Raw genomic sequence first — 22,422 nt, 5'->3', positions numbered from 1 at the left:
CTGTGTGCCTAAACATTGGAGATCCCCCACATATGACCCCATTTTGGAAACTAGACCCCCAAAGGAACTAATCTAGATGTGTGGTGAGGACTTTGAACTTCCAAGTGCTTCACAGAAGTTTATAACGCAGAGCCATGAAAATAAAATAAAAATTTTATTTTCTCTAAAATGATTTTTTAGCCTGCAATTTATTATTTTCCCAAGGGTAACAGGAGAAATTTGACCCCAAAAGTTGTTGTACAGTTTCTCCTGAGTACGCTGATACCCCATATGTGGGGGTAAACCACAGTTTGGGCACATGTCGGGGCTCGGAAGTCAAGTAGTGACATTTTGAAATGCAGACTTTGATGGAATGCTCTGCGGGCGTTACGTTGCGTTTGCAGAGCCCCTGATGTGGCTAAACAGTAGAAACCCCCCACAAGTGACCCCATTTTAGAAACTAGACCCCGAAAGGAACTTATCTAGATGTGAGGTGAGCACTTTGAACCCCCAAGTGCTTCACAGAAGTTTATAACACAGAGCAGTGAAAATAATAAATACGTTTTCTTTCCTCAAAAATAATTTTTTAGCCCAGAATTTTTTATTTTCCCAAGGGTTACAGGAGAAATTGGACCCCAAAAGTTGTTGTCCAGTTTCTCCTGAGTACGCTGATACCCCATATGTGGGGGTAAACCACTGTTTGGGCACACGTCGGGGCTCAGAAGGGAAGTAGTGACTTTTGAAATGCAGACTTTGATGGAATGGTCTGCGGGCGTCACGTTGCGTTTGCAGAGCCCCTGGTGTGCCTAAACAGTAGAAACCCCCCACAAGTGACCCCATTTTGGAAACTAGACCCCCCAAGGAACTTATCTAGATATGTGGTGAGCACTTTGAACCCCCAAGTGCTTCACAGACGTTTACAACGCAGAGCCGTGAAAATAAAAAATCATTTTTCTTTCCTCAAAAATGATGTTTTAGCAAGCAATTTTTTATTTTCTCAAGGGTAACAGGAGAAATTGGACCCCAGTAATTGTTGCCCAGTTTGTCCTGAGTACGCTGATACCCCATATGTGGGGGTAAACCACTGTTTGGGCACATGTCGGGGCTCGGAAGTCAAGTAGTGACGTTTTGAAATGCAGACTTTGATGGAATGGTCTGCGGGCGTCACGTTGCGTTTGCAGAGCCCCTGGTGTGCCTAAACAGTAGAAACCCCCCACAAGTGACCCCATTTTGGAAACTAGACCCCCCAAGGAACTTATCTAGATATGTGGTGAGCACTTTGAACCCCCAAGTGCTTCACAGACGTTTACAACGCAGAGCCGTGAAAATAAAAAATCATTTTTCTTTCCTCAAAAATGATGTTTTAGCAAGCAATTTTTTATTTTCTCAAGGGTAACAGGAGAAATTGGACCCCAGTAATTGTTGCCCAGTTTTTCCTGAGTACGCTGATACCCCATATGTGGGGGTAAACCACTGTTTGGGCACATGTCGGGGCTCGGAAGTCAAGTAGTGACGTTTTGAAATGCAGACTTTGATGGAATGGTCTGCGGGCGTCACGTTGCGTTTGCAGAGCCCCTGGTGTGCCTAAACAGTAGAAACCCCCCACAAGTGACCCCATTTTGGAAACTAGACCCCCCAAGGAACTTATCTAGATATGTGGTGAGCACTTTGAACCCCCAAGTGCTTCACAGACGTTTACAACGCAGAGCCGTGAAAATAAAAAATCATTTTTCTTTCCTCAAAAATGATGTTTTAGCAAGCAATTTTTTATTTTCTCAAGGGTAACAGGAGAAATTGGACCCCAGTAATTGTTGCCCAGTTTGTCCTGAGTACACTGATACCCCATATGTGGGGGTAAACCACTGTTTGGGCACACGTCGGGGCTCGGAAGGGAAGGAGCACCATTTGACTTTTTGAATAAAAGATTGGCTGGAATCAATGGTGGCGCCATGTTGCGTTTGGAGACCCCCTGATGTGCCTAAACAGTGGAAACGCCTCAATTCTAACGCCAACACACCCCTAACCCTTATCCCAACTGTAGCCGTAACCCTAACCACAACCCTAACCGCAACACACCCCTAACCACAACCCTAACCCCAACACACCCCTAACCCTAACCACAACCCTAATTCCAACCCAACCCTAACCCTAAGGCTATGTACCCACGTTGCGGATTCGTGTGAGATTTTTCCACACCATTTTTGAAAAATCCGCGGGTAAAAGGCACTGCGTTTTACCTGCGGATTTACTGCGGATTTCACCTGCGGATTCCTATTGAGGAATAGGTGTAAAACGCTGCGGAATCCGCACAAAGAATTGACATGCTGCGGAAAATACAACGCAGCGTTTCCGTGCGGTATTTTCCGCACCATGGGCACAGCGGATTTGGTTTTCCATAGGTTTACATGGTACTGTAAACCTGATGGAACACTGCTGCGGTTCCGCAGCGGCCAATCCGCTGCGGATCCGCAGCCAAATCCGCACCGTGTGCACATAGCCTAATTCTAAAGGTATGTGCACACGCTTCGGAAAACGCTGCGGATCCGCAGCAGTTTCCCATGAGTTTACATTTCAATGTAAACCTATGGGAAACAAAAATCGCTGTACACATGCTGCGGAAAAACTGCACGGAAACGCAGCGGTTTACATTCCGCAGCATGTCACTTCTTTCTGCGGATTCCACAGCGGTTTTACAACTGCTCCAATAGAAAATCGCAGTTGTAAAACCGCAGTGAAATGCGCAGAAAAACCGCGGTAAATCTGCCATAAATCCGCAGCGGTTTAGCACTGCGGATTTATCAAATCCGCTGCGGAAAAATCCGCAGAGGACCAGAATACGTGTGCACATACCGAAACCCTAACCCTAACCCTAACCCTAGCCCTAACCCTACCTCTACCCCTAACCCTACCCCTACCCCTAACCCTACCCCTACCCCTAGTTCTAACTCCAACCTTAGTGAAAAAAAAAAAAATTCTTTATTTTATTATTGTCCCTATCTATGGGGGACAAATGGGGGGGGTCATTTACTGTTTTTTTATTTTGACCACTGTGATAGATTATATCACAGTGATCAAAATTCACATTGGAACGAATCTGCCGGCCGGCAGATTCGGCGGGCGCACTGCGCATGCGCCCGCCATTTTGGAACATGGCGGCGCCCGGGGAAGAAGACGGACGGACCCCGCCAGGATCGGTAAGTATAAGGGGGGGAGATCAGGGCACAGGGGGGGGAGATCAGGGCACGGGGGGGCGTCGGAGCACGGGGGGGAGGGATCGGAGCATGGGGGAGAGTGATCGGTGTGCGGGCGGGTGGATCGGTGTGCAGGGGGGGTGGATCGGAGTGCGGGGGGGTTTGATTGGAGCACGGGGGGGTGTGATTGGAGCACGGGGGGAGCGGACAGGAGGACGGGGGAGCGGAGCACAGGACGGAGGGGAGCGGGCCACAGATCGGGGGGCTGGGGGGGGCGATCGGTGGGGTGGGGTGGGGGCACATTAGTATTTCCAGCCATGGCCGATGATATTGCAGCATCGGCCATGGCTGGATTGTAATATTTCACCATTTTTTTAGGTGAAATATTACAAATCGCTCTGATTGGCAGTTTCACTTTCAACAGCCAATCAGAGCGATCGTAGCCACGAGGGGGTGAAGCCACCCCCCCTGGGCTAAACTACCACTCCCCCTGTCCCTGCAGATCGGGTGAAATGGGAGTTAACCCTTTCACCCGATCTGCAGGGACGCGATCTTTCTGTGACACAGCATATGCGTCACAGGTCGGATTGGCACCGACTTTCATGACGCATACGCTGTGTCACAGGTCGGGAAGGGGTTAAGACTTCAGTGTTCCTGAGTTCTTTCTGCCTGTGTCTTCCAGAACCACTGCTACTGGATGTCCTGTTTGCCTGCAGCTTTCAGCACCTCTGCTACCTGCTCCCAGTTTTCTGTGATCTCTGTTACGTCTGTGCTTTCCAGGATGTCTCACATCTGCCTGCAGCTTTTAGTATCTCTGCTATCTGTCTGTTTTGTCCAGGGTATCTCCAGTCTGCCTGCGGCTTCCAGTATCTCTATTACGTGTCTGTAGTCTCCAAGACGTCTCTTGTCTGCCTGAGGCTTCCATTACCTATGCTGTCTCCTGTCGGTCTGTGGCTTCCAGTACCTCTGGTAACAGTGTTCTGTCTGCATACGGCCTCTAGTGTATCTGCAACCTGTGTTCTGAGTGTCACACCTGTCTACTGCACCAACGGCCATGGCCCATGTGCCCATGGGACCTTGGGCTTGGAGGACCACCTCACCAGGTGAGCCTAACAGATGCAGTTGAATTCTGTGGTAAAGCACGAAATCATAGTCATCCCATCTCCACCACTCTCTGCCTTGTAGGCTAAAGTTTACAAGATGTCAGCATCCTGGCACAGATAGCACAATGACATTACTGCATTGTACTGCCTGTACCTGCCCACTCTGACTGCAAAGAAGACCTGATTGCTTAGATTTAGGTAATATAAACATTATTTTTTATGGGGAACTAATTAATACTTTTTCAGGGGGCATTGATACATTATAAAAGGGGCATAATTTTGTTAAGGGCCATTCAGGAGGCATTATTATTGGATTAGGGAGTGCAATAGTTGCCTTGCCTCGGCTCTTTGCTGACCCACTGGTTGGCATTGCCATTATATTACATATATGGCCGGTTTTGGATGACTGGACATCCCGCTGATGTGACAGCAGGAGAAATCAGAACTGATCTTATTACCTTCCTTGTTTTCGAAGTTACTGTAATGGATTTCGATTCTGACATATTGAGGGTCCTTGTCTGTCCCTATAGAAATGCCGGTGTCATCTGGATAATCAAATGGCTACAAAGAGAAAGGATAAAAATTACAATATCGCACTTGCATGTAATATTTTACATTTCAACAATCTGGACATTTCTAAGGTACTGTACGTCAGCAAATCTAAACTGAATTTGCGCCAATTTTTGAGAAATTTTCGAACAATTTGCCAAAAACGTCCACTGCACCTTTACACATTGCAGAAAATTGCATCAGCCAGAAAGGGCTCACACGACTGGTATGGTTGTACGGGCTTCCTCATAATACCTTACATCTATGACATCACCTGTTATAGTGGAGCCAATTAGGAGGAATTATCTGGACCACTATAAAAGCCAAAGCAGGGATTCTAGCATTTATTGTTGGGTGAGTCTGGAAAGTGAGAGGACGGCACAGCTCTCAGCTCAACTATACAGATTGTGTGTGAAAGTTAAGAACCGCCACTGGTCATTTACCCATAGCTAGAGAAACATCACCCACTTGGCAAAGGGCATGTATCTTTGACATTTTTTCATCCTACTGTAAACAGGACAAAGGGGGGAGGCTCCTGCTGCAGTCAACTCAGAAACGTAAACATAGAGGGTTTAATGCTGAGATCTAAAGAGAATTTTTTTTCATATTTCTCTACCAAAGGTGGTGTGGTTTAGCAATTTGTTTTATCCTACTGCAGACAGATGAGAGGGGGGAGGCTCCTGCTGCAGCATATTGTCTTATACCCATAAAGAGGAAGAGAGTGAATATGATTGAATACTTGAAGTTTTTTCTCTGTCTTACCTGAAGGATTATTTGAGAAATTGCTGATATATTTTTTAAAGTATTTTTTTTAGCAGAAAAGGATCAAACATGTTGAAATCAAACACACAGCCAAAGGTTTCCTCTACGTCAGTCCTTAGGAACATTACTTGTTTGGTTGGTCTGCCCAAACTCTGGCATCTACTTACCTCCCCCCCAACAGCCCAGCCAAGCGTCGCAGAAAGGCACTGAGAAAATCGGGTATCCTGGCCGTAGCAATCTCCAACTTCTGATGTGAGGATGGTGTTATTCGCACAAAAATATATCAGGATGTGATGCACTATGCCAATACTGACTGGGTCTTCGATTATCTCGTACTGTTCAGGTAGTAAAAATGGAGGGTATATAAAGAGAAGTGATAAAAATCCACATTATAGAATCTCTAGCGAAAGAGTAACAATTATAAGAGAAGGATTCCAAAACTATGTCTGCTTTCTATAAGAAACAGCCTGGTATTACAGGTCATAGAAATAAATGGACACTCAAACATTGGCTTCGTTGTAAGGCCACTTAAAATCTGACATCTGCTTTTTTTTTAACTCATTCTATAAAAATCAATCTGGAAATCATCAACAAGTTGATCCCCTCCTGATGCCCTCACCACCCACCATCCACCATAAGCCAGGGCTTTCCTATGGCAGCTGATGGCTTAACAATGGCTCCCAAGTCTTATAATCATCTGTTTAGTAGGCGGCTTCCCATCTCCCAAGTATAATTATATTTAAAGGGGTTGTCCAGGATTTACAGTATGTGTTGAAAACCTATCTTTGGATAAGTCTTCTTTGACCACTTCACCACCTGGCTGCTTCATTTCCTCTCCGTTGACATCCCACTATTATCATGGGCGACTTCAACATACCCATTGACACTTCCCTCTCAGCTGCCACTAAACTTCTATCTCTCACTTCCTCCTTCGGCCTCACTCAATGGTCTTCTGAAGCCACTCACAAAGATGGTCACACACTGGACCTCATCTTCACCCGCCTCTGCTCCCTATCTAACCTGTCTAACTCACCTCTTCCTCTTTCTGACCACAACCTTCTCACATTCTCTTCCCTCTCCATTCCTTGTCTACAATCCCCACCCGACAAACTTGCACATCCTCACAGAAATCTTAAACACCTTGATCTACACTCACTGTCTGAATCCCTCCTCCCTCTCACATATATAAGTTCCTTACACAATGCGGATGACGCTGCTGCTCTATATAACACCACAATAGCTGTAGATTTGGAATCTCTTGCTCCTCTCACAAATACAAAAGCTCACAAAATCAACAGACAGCCCTAGCACACCAGCCTGACCAAAGAACTGAGGCGAGCTTCCAGGGCTACTGAGCGGAGATGGAAAAGATCCCACTCCAACGAGCACTTTATCGCATTCAAACAGTCCCTCACTACTTTCAAGACCACACTCGCCACAGCTAAACAAACCTACCTCTCATCTCTCATGTCGTCCCTGTCTCACAACCCTAAACAGTTATTCAACACCTCCAATTCTCTCCTCCTTTCCCCAGCTCCTCCTTCCTCCCCACTCATCTCAGCTGAAGACGTTGCCTCATTTTTCAAGCAGAAGATTGAGAACATCAGAGACAACCCCAAGAACCCTTCCTCCCAACTGCCTCAACCCTCCAAAACCAACTTCTCCACCATTACAGAAGATCGTCTCTCCACTCTACTCTCAAGATCGCATCTCACGACCAGTGGACTTGACCCGATCACTTCCCACTTCATCCCAAACCTCGCCACAGTCTTCATCCCAACCCTAACCCATCTCTTCAACCTATCACTAACAACTGGTGTTTTCCCCTCAAGCTTTAAACATGCCTCAATCACACCTATCCTCAAAAAGCCCTCTCTTGACCCATCCTCTGTATCTAGCTATCGCCCTATATCACTTCTCCCCTATGCCTCAAAACTACTGAAACAACACATCCATCTTGAACTATCCTCCCATCTATCTTCCTGCTCCCTCTTCGACCTCTTACAATCAGGCTTCCGGTCCCACCACTCCACTGAAACTGCCCTAACTAAGGTCACCAATGACCTCTTAACCGCCAAGAGCAAGCGACACTACTCTATCCTTCTCCTCCTCCTGGACCTGTCCTCTGCCTTTGACACAGTGGACCATTCCCTATTACTACAGACCCTCTCATCCCTTGGCATCACAGACTTGGCCCTATCCTGGATCTCGTCATACCTAACAGACCGGACATTCAGCATCTCCCACTCACACACCACCTCCTCACCTCTCCCCCTATCTGTCGGAGTCCCGCAAGGTTATAGGGCAGCTGCTCTTCTCCATTTACACTTTTGGCCTGGGACAGCTCATAGAATCTCACGGTTTTCAGTATCATCTCTATGCTGATGACACACAGATCCACATCTTTGGACCAGATATCACCACCCTACTAACCAGAATCCCTCAATGTCTGTCCGCTATTTCATCTTTCTTCTCCACTAGATTTCTTAAACTTAACATGGAAAAAACAGAATTTTTCATCTTTCCCCCATCTCACGCGACCCCCCCAACGAACCTATCCATTAAACGGTTGTCCACTCTCCCCAGTCCCACAAGCTCGCTGTCTCGGGGTAATCCTTGACACTGATCTCTACTTCAAACCACATATCCAAGCCCTTTCCACTTCCTGCCGCCTTCAACTCAAAACTATTTCATGGATCCGTACATTCCGAAACCAAGAATCTGCAAAAACCCTAATCCATGCCCTCATCATCTCCCGCCTCAACTACTGTAACCTCCTGCTCTGTGGCCTCCCCTCTAACACTCTCGCACCCCTCCAATCTATTCTAAACTCAGCTGCCCGGCTAATCCACCTGTCCCCCCCGCCATTCCCCGGCCTCTTCCCTCTGTCAATCCCTTCACTGGCTCCCCATTACCCAAAGACTCCAGTACAAAAGCATAACCATGACATACAAAGCCATCCACAAACTGTCTCTTCCATACATCTGTGACCTCGTCTCCCGGTACTTACCTACACGCAACCTCCGATCCTCACAAGATCTCCTTCTCTACTCCCATCTTATCTCCTCTTCCCACAATCATATACAAGATTTCTCTCACACATCACCCCTACTCTGGAACCCTCTACCACAACATATCAGACTCTCGCCTACCATCAAGACCTTCAAAAAGAGCCTGAAGACCCACCTCTTCCGACAAGCCTACAACCTGCAGTAACCACCGATCGACCAAACCGCTGCATGACCATCTCTACCCTCACCTACTGTATCCTCACCCATCCCTTGTAGATTGTGAGCCCTCGCGGGCAGGGTCCTCACTCCTCCTGTACCAGTTGTGACTTGTATTTTTCAAGATTATTGTACTTGTTTTTATTATGTATACCCCTCCTTACATGTAAAGCGCCATGGAATAAATGGCGCTATAATAATAAATAATAATAAGTCTTAAGTATCTGCTATGTGGTGGTCTCAAACCTAGCACCATGACTGATCAGCTATTAACAAGTTATCGGAAATATATACAGCACCAAAATACACTGGCTCCATGCAGTTTTTAATGGCCGATCTCGAAAAGGTGCAACTGCTCTTTATTTTTGCATTCCCCCCATAAAAAAAATTGAAATCTTGATTAATAGTTTATATACTGTATTCCCCAAAATCTTACAAAAAAGAAAAAACAAGTGGTGCGGATGGACTCTTCAATTCCGACCCCAAGTGTGATTGCGATTTCTGTACCCCCTATACTTACCTGACCTGGTCTGTATACGGTATATCTTGTATCATACAACATAACGTGGACTTACCCTCACAATATGATGTTTTTTGGTCACCCTTGGCATTGGAAGGAACGTACAGGCATAAGTTGTATCTGCTTCCGGAATAGGAAACTGGTAGGGAAAATAAGAGGAAAACATATCCAGACTTTACAGCCAATGTATGCGTTCATATCAAGCCTCATGCAATGTCTCCAGGAAAATTTACCCAATTTTTACAATAATCAAGTCATAATTAATTCATCCATTAATGTAAAAGAGAAAAGTGTTCTAGACTCTTTTTTTAATTCAAAAATACCAAAGGAAATGTGTCATCAATAGAAGGTACGACGCCTTAAATACTTTTTTTTAATGCTAAATGCATTATTTTAAAACATTTTGGCAATTTTTTTTCCACATATCTCAATCTGTACTAAAACATTCATATTAGAAATCGTGCAATTCTCCCACCGGCTACCGGGGCTCTTCTAGACTCCAATTACCTGTTCTTTCAGGAAATGTACATTAGGTGCAATGAACAGACCCTGACCTTTTTTGTATTAAAGCATTTAATGAGCATGTGCAAATGTAAGATGCCCAAGCGAGGTAGTCATGGGCGGGCTTTGGTCCCCACTCGCTCTGGCATCTTACACGCAAGGTATGTCCCAGTCCTAGTGTGCGGCGGTGTATATGGTGCTTTCCACCTACTTCTGGCCAGCAGACCTCTTCTGACTCAAGGAATGCTTCTTCTGGAACCAGGGCAGCAAATAATCCAGGAAACACAAGGTTCATAAAAAAACAAACTTTTAGTAAGAGAAGGGCAGTCTGTACAGTATTTATAGGCAGATATAGAGGATGAGGCCCAACGGGCTGTCACCTTTCCCACAAGTACCGGACACAACTTCAGCCCTGGTTCTCGGTATAGGTGGCATGTCCCTCTGTCTGGCTTTGCTAGCCCTAGAGAATCTTCTCCATCACTAACAGTATATTCAGATTGCAATATCTTCCCCCCCATGTAGTCTGAGTCCAACTTTGCCTGTAGCTTTGCAAGCTGAGTGTGCCCTTGGCCCCCGATGTTTATCTCGAGGCTGCCCTTTTCCCCCGATGTTCATCTCGAGGCTGCCTTTGGCCCCCAATGTTCACCTCAAGGCTGTCCTTGGCCCCTGATGTTCACCTCGAGGCTGTCCTTGGACCCCGATGTTCATCTCGAGGCTGTCCTTGGCCCCCAATGTTCATCTCGAGGCTGTCCTTGGCCCCCGATGTTCACCTCGAGGCTGTCCTTGGACCCCGATGTTCATCTCGAGGCTGTCCTTGGACCCCGATGTTCATCTCGAGGCTGCCCTTGGCCCCCGATGTTCATCTCGATGTTCATCTCAGTTCCACCCTCCCTACCGTGATGGCCACTTCAGTTAACCCTGTCCCAGCTAACTACAGCCCCAGGGGATATTATACCTGTACCACATACAAGGGCATAAAAATACATTTAACCCTTGGTTGTCGGGGAGCAATCCATCAGCTCCCGCCACCTCTAATCAATGGTCACTGTGAAGGGAGGAGGATCAGGGTCAGCTGTGACATCACCTGCTGTGATTGGTGGATCCCGTGTTATCAGCTCTATAGAGATATTATCATTTAATGTAACCAGAGATGAACGGAGCAACTTAGGTTCAAATTCACCTGTTTGCAGGGATTTTCCTGGAATTTTCAATTTGCCGAAAAGTTTTTTTCTCTATGAAGTTAATGTCTCTTATTATGTTCTCCAGATCTCAGAGTATAAAAAACATATCATGTAAAAAATAGTAAGAATATTTATACTCACCTCCCTGCTCACCTCTCCGCCCCTCCGCTCTTCATCATCCACATCCGCTCCTCTGTTGTGAATTCTGTGGCAGAGTTCACTCCTGTGGTCACAAGTGGTACTTCGGCTGATTCTCTCTGGGAGCTTCCGTTTGTGGAGGAAAGTGGTACTGCAGCTTCTGAGTTTCCTCCCTCAGGTGATTTGGTGAGGTCGTTAGGTGCTTCTCTACTTAACTCCACCTAATGCTTTTTTCCATGCTTCCTGTCAATGTTCCAGTGTTGGACTTGTTTTTCCCTGGATCATTCCTGTGGCCTGCTGCTCTGCATAGCTAAGTTCTCCTTTGCTATTTGTTTGCTATTTTTTCTGTCCAGCTTGTCTATTTGTTTTGCTGGAAGCTCTGGGACGCAAAGGGTGTACCTCCGTGCCGTTAGTTCGGTACGGAGGGTCTTTTTGCCCCCTTTGCGTGGTTTTCTTTAGGGTTTTGTGTGGACCGCAAAGTTATCTTTCCTATCTTCGCTCTGTTAAGAAAGTCGGGCCTCACTTTATAGAAGAGGATTCTTTACTGTTAGGGCAGTGAGAATCTGGAATTGCTTGCCTGAGGAGGTGGTGATGGCGAACTCAGTCGAGGGGTTCAAGAGAGGCCTGGATGTCTTCCTGGAGCAGAACAACATTGTATCATACAATTATTAGGTTCTGTAGAAGGACGTAGATCTGGGTATTTATTATGATGGAACATAGGCTGAACTGGATGGACAAATGTCTTTTTTCGGCCTTACTAACTATGTTATGTTACTATGTTACTTTGCTGAATCTATTTCATCTCTACGTTTGTCTTTTCATCTTAACTCACAGTCATTATATGTGGGGGGCTGCCTTTTCCTTTGGGGTATTTCTCTGAGGCAAGGTAGGCTTATTTTTCTATCTTCAGGCTAGTTAGTTTCTCAGGCTGTGTCGAGTTGCATAGGTAGCGTTAGGCGTAATTCACGGCTGCCTCTAGTGTGGTTTGTTAGGATCAGGGATTGCGGTCTACAGAGTTCCCACGTCTCAGAGCTCGTTCTATTATTTTGGGTTATTGTCAGATCACTGTATGTGCTCTGATCGCTATGTCCATTGTGATACTGAATTGCCTATCATAACAGTACAGGAAGCCAAAAGTACTAATGATTCTCAATAGAGGGAAAAAAGAAGTTCTGAGACCATTTTTTTTCCTTTGCACTGTGATTTGTCTTTTTTTTCCCCTAGACATTTGGGTGGTTCAGGACACAGGTGTTACAATGGACATTAAAGGTCTGTCTTCATGTGTAGATCAGCTCACGGCAAGAGTTCAAGATATTCAAAATTTTGTGGTTCAGAATTCTTTGTTAGAACCGAGAATTCCTATTCCAGATTTGTTTTTTGGAGATAGAACTAAATTTCTGAGTTTCAAGAATAATTGTAAACTGTTTCTGGCTTTGAAACCTCGCTCCTCTGGTGACCCAGCGCAATAGGTTAGGATCGTCATTTCTTTTTTGCGTGGCGACCCTCAGGACTGGGCATTTTCTCCTGCGTCAGGAGATCCTGCATTAAGTAATATCGATGCGTTTTTCCTGGCGCTCGGATTGCTGTACGATGAGCCTAATTCAGTAGATCAGGCAGAAAAAAATTTGCTGGCTCTTTGTCAGGCTCAGGATGAGATAGAGCTATATTGCCAGAAATTTAGAAAATGGTCCGTGCTCACTCAATGGAATGAATCTGCGCTTGCAGCCATTTTCAGAAAGGGTCTCTCTGAAGCCATTAAGGATGTCATGGTGGGATTTCCTATGCCCGCTGGTTTGAATGAGTCTATGTCTTTGGCCATTCAGATCGGTCGACGCTTGCGTGAGCGTAAATCTGTGCACCATTTGTTGGTATTACCTGAGATTAAACCTAAGCCTATGCAGTGCGATAGGACTATGACCAGAGTTGAACGGCAAGAACACAGACGTCTGAATGGGCTGTGTTTCTACTGTGGTGATTCCACTCATGCTATCTCTGATTGTCCTAAGCGCACTAAGCGGTTCGCTAGGTCTGCCGCCATTGATACTGTACAGTCAAAATTTCTTCTGTCCGTTACCTTGATATGCTCCTTGTCGTCGTATTCTGTCATGGCGTTTGTGGATTCAGGCGCTGCCCTGAATTTGATGGACTTGGATTATGCTAAACGTTGTGGGTTTCTCTTGGAGCCCTTGCAGTGTCCTATTCCATTGAGAGGAATTGATGCTACGCCTTTGGCCAAGAATAAGCCTCAATACTGGACCCAGCTGACCATGTGCATGGCTCCTGCACATCAGGAGGTTATTCGCTTTCTGGTGTTGCATAATCTGCATGATGTGGTCGTGTTGGGGTTGCCATGGCTACAAGCCCATAATCCAGTATTGGATTGGAATTCCATGTTGGTGTCCAGCTGGGGTTGTCAGGGGGTACATGGTGATGTTCCATTTCTGTCAATTTCGTCATCCACCCCTTCTGAGGTTCCAGAGTTCTTGTCTGATTACCGGGATGTATTTGATGAGCCCAAGTCCGATGCCCTACCTCCGCATAGGGATTGTGATTGTGCTATCAATTTGATTCCTGGTAGTAAATTCCCAAAAGGTCGACTGTTTAATTTATCCGTGCCTGAGCACACCGCTATGCGCAGTTATGTGAAGGAATCCCTGGAGAAGGGGCATATTCGCCTGTCATCGTCGCCATTAGGAGCAGGGTTCTTTTTTGTAGCCAAGAAGGATGGTTCGCTGAGACCGTGTATAGATTACCGCCTTCTTAATAAGATCACTGTTAAATTTCAGTACCCCTTGCCATTGTTATCTGATTTGTTTGCTCGGATTAAGGGGGCTAGTTGGTTCACTAAGATAGATCTTCGTGGTGCGTATAATCTGGTGAGAATCAGGCAAGTCGATGAATGGAAAACTGCATTTAATACGCCCGAGGGTCATTTTGAGTATCTAGTGATGCCGTTCGGACTTGCCAATGCTCCATCAGTGTTTCAGTCCTTTATGCATGACATCTTCCGTGAGTACCTGGATAAATTCCTGATTGTGTACTTGGATGACATTTTGATCTTCTCGGATGATTGGGAGTCTCATGTGAAGCAGGTCAGAACGGTTTTTCAGGTCCTGCGTGCTAATTCTTTGTTTGTGAAGGGATCAAAGTGTCTCTTTGGTGTGCAGAAGGTTTCATTTTTAGGGTTCATCTTTTCCCCTTCTACTATCGAGATGGATCCGGTTAAGGTCCAAGCCATCCATGATTGGACTCAGCCGACATCTCTGAAAAGTCTGCAAAAGTTCCTGGGCTTTGCTAATTTTTATCGTCGCTTTATCTGCAATTTTTCTAGTGTTGCCAAACCATTGACCGATTTGACCAAGAAGGGTGCTGATTTGGTCAATTGGTCTTCTGCTGCTGTGGAAGCTTTTCAAGAGTTGAAGCGTCGTTTTTCTTCTGCCGCTGTGTTGTGTCAACCAGATGTTTCTCTTCCGTTCCAGGTCGAGGTTGATGCTTCTGAGATTGGAGCAGGGGCTGTTTTGTCACAGAGAGGTTCTGGTTGCTCAGTGATGAAACCATGCGCTTTCTTTTCCAGGAAGTTTTCGCCTGCTGAGCGAAATTATGATGTGGGCTACCGAGAGTTGCTGGCCATGAAGTGGGCATTCGAGGAGTGGCGTCATTGGCTTGAAGGAGCTAATCATCGCGTGGTGGTATTGACTGATCATAAGAACTTGACTTATCTCGAGTCTGCCAAGCGCTTGAATCCTAGACAAGCTCGTTGGTCATTGTTTTTTGCCCGTTTTGACTTTGTGATTTCGTACCTTCCGGGCTCTAAAAATGTGAAGGCGGATGCTCTGTCTAGGAGTTTTGTGCCCGACTCTCCGGGTTTATCTGAGCCGGCGGGTATCCTCAAGGAAGGAGTAATTGTGTCTGCCATCTCCCCTGATTTGCGGCGGGTGCTGCAAAAATTTCAGGCTAATAAACCTGATCGTTGCCCAGTGGAGAAACTGTTTGTCCCTGATAGGTGGAAGAATAAAGTTATCTCTGAGGTTCATTGTTCGGTGTTGGCTGGTCATCCTGGAATCTTTGGTACCAGAGAGTTAGTGGCTAGATCCTTTTGGTGGCCGTTTCTGTCGCGGGATGTGCGTACTTTTGTGCAGTCCTGTGGGATTTGTGCTCGGGCTAAGCCCTGCTGTTCTCGTGCCAGTGGGTTGCTTTTGCCCTTGCCGGTCCCGAAGAGGCCTTGGACACATATCTCTATGGATTTTATTTCTGACCTTCCCGTTTCTCAAAAGATGTCAGTCATTTGGGTGGTCTGTGATCGCTTTTCTAAGATGGTCCATCTGGTACCCTTGTCTAAATTGCCTTCCTCCTCTGATTTGGTGCCTTTGTTCTTCCAGCATGTGGTTCGTTTGCATGGCATTCCAGAGAATATTGTTTCTGACAGAGGTTCCCAGTTTGTTTTGAGGTTTTGGCGAGCCTTTTGTGGTAGGATGGGCATTGACTTGTCTTTTTCCTCAGCTTTCCATCCTCAGACTAATGGCCAGACCGAACGAACCAATCAGACCTTGGAAACATATCTGAGATGCTTTGTTTCTGCTGATCAGGATGACTGGGTGTCCTTTTTGCCTTTGGCTGAGTTCGCCCTTAATAATCGGGCCAGCTCGGCTACCTTGGTTTCGCCGTTTTTCTGCAATTCTGGGTTCCATCCTCGTTTCTCTTCAGGACAGGTTGAGTCTTCGGACTGTCCTGGTGTGGATACTGTGGTGGACAGGTTGCAGCAGATTTGGACTCAGGTAGTGGACAATTTGACCTTGTCCCAGGAGAAGGCTCAACGTTTCGCTAATCGCAGACGCCGTGTGGGTCCCCGACTTCGTGTTGGGGATCTGGTTTGGTTATCTTCTCGTCATATTCCTATGAAGGTTTCCTCTCCTAAGTTTAAACCTCGTTTTATTGGTCCGTATAGGATTTCTGAGGTTCTTAATTCTGTGTATTTTCGTCTGACCCTCCCAGATTCTTTTTCCATACATAACGTATTCCATAGGTCATTGTTGCGGAGATACGTGGCACCTATGGTTCCATCTGTTGAACCTCCTGCCCCGGTTTTGGTGGAGGGGGAATTGGAGTATATTGTGGAGAAGATTTTGGATTCTCGTGTTTCAAGACGGAAACTCCAGTATCTGGTTAAATGGAAGGGTTATGCTCAGGAAGATAATTCCTGGGTTTTTGCCTCTGATGTCCATGCTCCCGATCTTGTTCGTGCCTTTCATGTGGCTCATCCTGGTCGGCCTGGGGGCTCTGGTGAGGGTTCGGTGACCCCTCCTCAAGGGGGGGGTACTGTTGTGAATTCTGTGGCAGAGTTCACTCCTGTGGTCACAAGTGGTACTTCGGCTGATTCTCTCTGGGAGCTTCCGTTTGTGGAGGAAAGTGGTACTGCAGCTTCTGAGTTTCCTCCCTCAGGTGATTTGGTGAGGTCGTTAGGTGCTTCTCTACTTAACTCCACCTAATGCTTTTTTCCATGCTTCCTGTCAATGTTCCAGTGTTGGACTTGTTTTTCCCTGGATCATTCCTGTGGCCTGCTGCTCTGCATAGCTAAGTTCTCCTTTGCTATTTGTTTGCTATTTTTTCTGTCCAGCTTGTCTATTTGTTTTGCCGGAAGCTCTGGGACGCAAAGGGTGTACCTCCGTGCCGTTAGTTCGGTACGGAGGGTCTTTTTGCCCCCTTTGCGTGGTTTTCTTTAGGGTTTTGTGTGGACCGCAAAGTTATCTTTCCTATCTTCACTCTGTTAAGAAAGTCGGGCCTCACTTTGCTGAATCTATTTCATCTCTACATTTGTCTTTTCATCTTAACTCACAGTCATTATATGTGGGGGGCTGCCTTTTCCTTTGGGGTATTTCTCTGAGGCAAGGTAGGCTTATTTTTCTATCTTCAGGCTAGTTAGTTTCTCAGGCTGTGTCGAGTTGCATAGGTAGCGTTAGGCGCAATCCACGGCTGCCTCTAGTGTGGATTGTTAGGATCAGGGATTGCGGTCTACAGAGTTCCCACGTCTCAGAGCTCGTTCTATTATTTTGGGTTATTGTCAGATCACTGTATGTGCTCTGATCGCTATGTCCATTGTGATACTGAATTGCCTATCATAACACTCCTCATCGCATCTTCGTATCACTGCCGGGAACATTGATCTCCAGCTCTGATAAGTCCTGGGGACAATTGTGCACAAGGTCATATTCGGTCACGACGTCATGGTGTCACAAAGTGTGCCGTGACCTTGCCGGTACATGTTCTCACGGAAGGGATAAGAAGATGCGATCAGGACCGGACAAGTGATGTTGAGGAGAGCGGTAAGGTGAGTAGAAGCCTATGTTCACACGTTGTGTTTTTACTGCATTTAATGACCCTTTACATTTTAGCAAAAAAGGAGGCCAGTGGCCAATCGAAAGCAAATTTTTTTTTAAAAAAATCCTCATTTTGGTGAAAGTGGATCTTTGTAATATTTGAGTAGAATGCAATTCCAGTCGAATAAATTTGCTCGTCTCTAATTTCATCCCAACCTCTGCTCATAATGAGACTGCTGAAAACCCTTCATGGAAAGACAGGGAGCATGCGTCTAGAAAAGATACAGTGGCCTTGTGAAAATTGCAAGGCTACAATTTTAACTTTTAATATAGATCTCAATATGAAAAAAGATATTGTTAAAATAAAAATTAAAAAAAAAAAAAAAACTGAAATTTTACGTATTTTAGTTTTCCTATTTTTTTCTTCAGCTTTTTCTAAGGGTCATAACTTTTTTTTTTTTAAATGAAATTTTACGTATTTTAGTTTTCCTGTTTTTTCTTCAGCTTTTTCTAAGGGTCATAACTCTTTTTTTTAAGTTGTCCTTCAACATGTGAAGGAGAGGGATTACTTTTTGTGGGATAAGTTGCATTTTTGTAGACGACATTCACTTTACCATAAAATGTACTGAAAAATGGCGAAAAAAAAATAAAGTGTAGCAAATTGCTGAAAAAATACAACATCCCCACAGCTTTATGAGTTGTTATTAGATTTTAGTAAAAAAAAAATTCATTACTTTGTAGAAAAAAAATATTTTGTATCGCCATCTCATGAGAACTGTTTTACTTTTCTGTCACTGTACTTTTTTATTGCTATACAATTTAATCTACTTTTATGGGTAGTATAGTAACAATTCTTTTTTTTTTTCTTTTTGGCTTTTTACAAAGGGTTAAAAAAAAAATTAATATCTTGATGGATCGGACTTTTAAGGTCACGGTGACACCAAACATGTTTATTCATTTATTTCTTTTTTTTATGTTTTTTTTTCTGAGCCCACTTCATACACCCACTGCTATCACATGACATAACGTTCTTATATATGGTCATCGTCACGTTAAACAATAGATCATTTTCTGCTGACACATTCCCATTAAGAAGAGCTGGGATGATTTGGTGGTGGTGTAAAGTGTTAGTTTCTGGTATCCCTCAACGCATCATGTCTACCTTTTCACATATACTTAATTTTCAGAGGTTTTTTTTTTAACCCAGTGTTTGGCCATGTTGCCTCGCAGCTATGACCTCCTCGGTTCCTTGTAAAGAAAACCGCTGAATAATTGACAATTTATATATCTGGTCCTTACATCTTTAATTATGAAGTCGTAGGGTATCATTACTTCAGGATACTTCGGGTGGCACAGGACCTCCAAAAAAAATATAGATTTTTGGAATGTGTTGTGATCTGTTAGCTCCAATTGTTCTCCGTCCCCAATGACAACCGTCACTCTCACAGTGTCATTCTAGATAGGATACAAACAGATTGTAAATTAAAAAGACAACAATAAAGGGGTTCTTCCGAGACTGTGATAAAATGACGCCTAAGATCTAACACAAACTGCAGCCTGTCTTAGTCACGTTTAAGGACCAACTGAGACTAACATCTCCAGAGACCTGTGTCTCAACTGACAGAAGGGACAGTCGGCCGGTAGCAGGGCTGTGATATGTGAAGAAATATATCTTCCCTTCACTGGGTCCACGGGAGTTATCTCCAGCTTCATTCTCCTGAATCACTCTGACATCTCTATAGCAGCTCATGGAGGTTGACTGTATGGAATGGGAATGTAAAAAAACATTGAGGAGGCTAAAAATGGAGATAACCCCATTGTGCTTGGTGAGGAGCAGATATATTTCTTCACATATAACAGCCCTGCTTCTGGCCAACTGAGATCTGTGTGATCAGCTTTTCTATCAGTTGAGACAGAGGTCTCGGGAGTTGTATGCCTTCAGTCTGTGGTCAGTGCTGATACCTGACTAAGAAAGGCTGCATATTAATTATATCACTAGTGCCATTTCATCACATTCTTGGAAGAGCCTTTTAAGGCTGTACAAATAAATCAGATTCTTCTAGGAAGCTTCAGAAACTGAAATCCATTACTTCAATTTTAGCTATAAAGTTTTTATAACTTTCACTAGAGTTCATACAGGAGCAAAATGATTTCAATAAAATACAGTAATAGATTATAATATAAGATGTAATTCATGATCAATACAGCATCAGTAATGTAATGTATGTACACTGTGACTGCACCAGCAGAATAGTGAGTGCAGCTCTGGGGTATAATACAGGATGTAACTCAGGATCAGTAATGTAATGTATGTACACAGTGACTGCACCAGCAGAATAGTGAGTGCAGCTCTGGAGTATAATACAGGATGTAACTCAGGATCAGTAATGTAATGTATGTACAAAGTGACTGCACCAGCAGAATAGTGAGTGCAGCTCTGGAGTATAATACAGGATGTAACTCAGGATCAGTAATGTAATGTATGTACACAGTGACTGCACCAGCAGAATAGTGAGTGCAGCTCTGGAGTATAATACAGGATGTAACTCAGGATCAGTAATGTAATGTATGTACACAGTGACTGCACCAGCAGAATAGTGAGTGCAGCTCTGGAGTATAATACAGGATGTAACTCAGGGTCAGTAATGTAATGTATGTACACAGTGACTGCTCAGCAGAATAGTGAGTGCAGCTCTGGGGTATAATACAGGATGTAACTCAGGATCAGTAATGTAATGTATGTACACAGTGACTGCACCAGCAGAATAGTGAGTGCAGCTCTGGGGTATAATACAGGATGTAACTCAGGATCAGTAATGTAATGTATGTACACAGTGACTGCACCAGCAGAATAGTGAGTGCAGCTCTGGGGTATAATACAGGATGTAACTCAGGATCAGTAATGTAATGTATGTACACAGTGACTGCACCAGCAGAATAGTGAGTGCCGCTCTGGAGTATAATACAGGATGTAACTCAGGATCAGTAATGTAATGTGTGTACACAGTGACTGCACTGGCAGAATAGTGAGTGCAGCTCTGGAGTATAATACAGGATGTAACTCAGGATCAGTAATGTAATGTATGTACACAGTGACTGCACCAGCAGAATAGTGAGTGCAGCTCTGAGGTATAATACAGGATGTAACTCAGGATCAGTAATGTATGTACACAGTGACTGCACCAGCAGAATAGTGAGTGCAGCTCTGGAGTATAATACAGGATGTAACTCAGGGTCAGTAATGTAATGTATGTACACAGTGACTGCACCAGCAGAATAGTGAGTGCAGCTCTGGAGTATAATACAGGATGAAACTCAGGATCAGTAATGTATGTACACAGTGACTGCACCAGCAGAATAGTGAGTGCAGCTCTGGAGTATAATACAGGATGTAACTTAGGATCAGTAATGTAATGTATGTACACAGTGACTGCACCAGCAGAATAGTGAGTGCAGCTCTGGGGTATAATACAGGATGTAACTCAGGATCAGTAATGTAATGTATGTACACAGTGACTGCACCAGCAGAATAGTGAGTGCAGCTCTGGGGTATAATACAGGATGTAACTCAGGATCAGTAATGTAATGTATGTACACAGTGACTGCACCAGCAGAATAGTGAGTGCAGCTCTGAGGTATAATACAGGATGTAACTCAGGATCAGTAATGTATGTACACAGTGACTGCACCAGCAGAATAGTGAGTGCAGCTCTGGAGTATAATACAGGATGTAACTCAGGGTCAGTAATGTAATGTATGTACACAGTGACTGCACCAGCAGAATAGTGAGTGCAGCTCTGGAGTATAATACAGGATGAAACTCAGGATCAGTAATGTATGTACACAGTGACTGCACCAGCAGAATAGTGAGTGCAGCTCTGGAGTATAATACAGGATGAAACTCAGGATCAGTAATGTATGTACACAGTGACTGCACCAGCAGAATAGTGACTGCAGCTCTGGAGTATAATACAGGATGTAACTCAGGATCAGTAATGTAATGTATGTACACAGTGACTGCACCAGCAGAATAGTGAGTGCAGCTCTGAAGTATAATACAGGATGTAACTCAGGATCAGTAATGTAATGTATGTACACAGTGACTGCACCAGCAGAATAGTGAGTGCAGCTCTGGAGTATAATACAGGAGGTAACTCAGGATCAGTAATGTAATGTATGTACACAGTGACTGCACCAGCAGAATAGTGAGTGCAGCTCTGGAGTATAATACAGGATGTAACTCAGGGTCAGTAATGTAATGTATGTACACAGTGACTGCTCAGCAGAATAGTGAGTGCAGCTCTGGGGTATAATACAGGATGTAACTCAGGATCAGTAATGTAATGTATGTACACAGTGACTGCACCAGCAGAATAGTGAGTGCAGCTCTGGAGTATAATACAGGAGGTAACTCAGGATCAGTAATGTAATGTATGTACACAGTGACTGCACCAGCAGAATAGTGAGTGCAGCTCTGGAGTATAATACAGGATGTAACTCAGGATCAGTAATGTAATGTATGCACACAGTGACTGCACTTATTGAGTTGATTGTTGTATATGAATAAAGAACGTTCTATTATATTTTCATTTTACTGTAATGGTAAAGTACTGCAATCCGTGGTTATATAATAAATAAATAATACTTATGGTGCTCTGTTTCATTCCATGGTAAATTTACACTCACCTCAATCTCCTGATCATGACGGTCACACGTGAACCATTTCCGCCACACTCTCATGATGGTGTGAGTGTCATTGCGGCTCAGGTTGAGCAGTACGTAGTCCTGTGACTTGTCCTTCACCGGGGGCCACTCGTCTTCTGTATGAGCATCCTGCATAGGGTTGAATATGGTTGTAATAATAAAAAGTGTTTTAAGGGCATAAACTGAAGAATGGTTGTCAGTAGTCGTCCAAAGAAATACGCTTATGTTGTAGGAAACAGACTTCATCACCTCT

General features: G+C 44.6%; 1 protein-coding gene across 2 annotated transcripts in view; it reads right to left on the bottom strand.

Moving 5' to 3' along the window:
* Window positions 1–22,422, bottom strand: part of LOC138666083 (putative DBH-like monooxygenase protein 2) — a 43,011-nt gene that overhangs the window by 13,686 nt on the left and 6,903 nt on the right. For both annotated transcript variants that reach the window (XM_069754211.1, XM_069754210.1), the window contains exons 2-6: window positions 22,152–22,298; window positions 18,765–18,920; window positions 9,387–9,470; window positions 5,752–5,919; window positions 4,732–4,834 (exon numbers count right to left, since the gene is read on the bottom strand). In XM_069754211.1, the coding sequence (XP_069610312.1) occupies window positions 4,732–4,834; window positions 5,752–5,919; window positions 9,387–9,470; window positions 18,765–18,920; window positions 22,152–22,298 (658 nt within the window). The remainder of the gene's footprint in view (window positions 1–4,731; window positions 4,835–5,751; window positions 5,920–9,386; window positions 9,471–18,764; window positions 18,921–22,151; window positions 22,299–22,422) is intronic.

This window comes from Ranitomeya imitator, chromosome 2 (genome assembly GCF_032444005.1).
Source record: "Ranitomeya imitator isolate aRanImi1 chromosome 2, aRanImi1.pri, whole genome shotgun sequence".
Classification (NCBI taxonomy): Eukaryota; Metazoa; Chordata; class Amphibia; order Anura; family Dendrobatidae; genus Ranitomeya; species Ranitomeya imitator.
The sequence above is the reverse complement of the archived record's forward strand: the minus strand, read 5'-3'. Positions and strand labels throughout refer to the sequence as shown.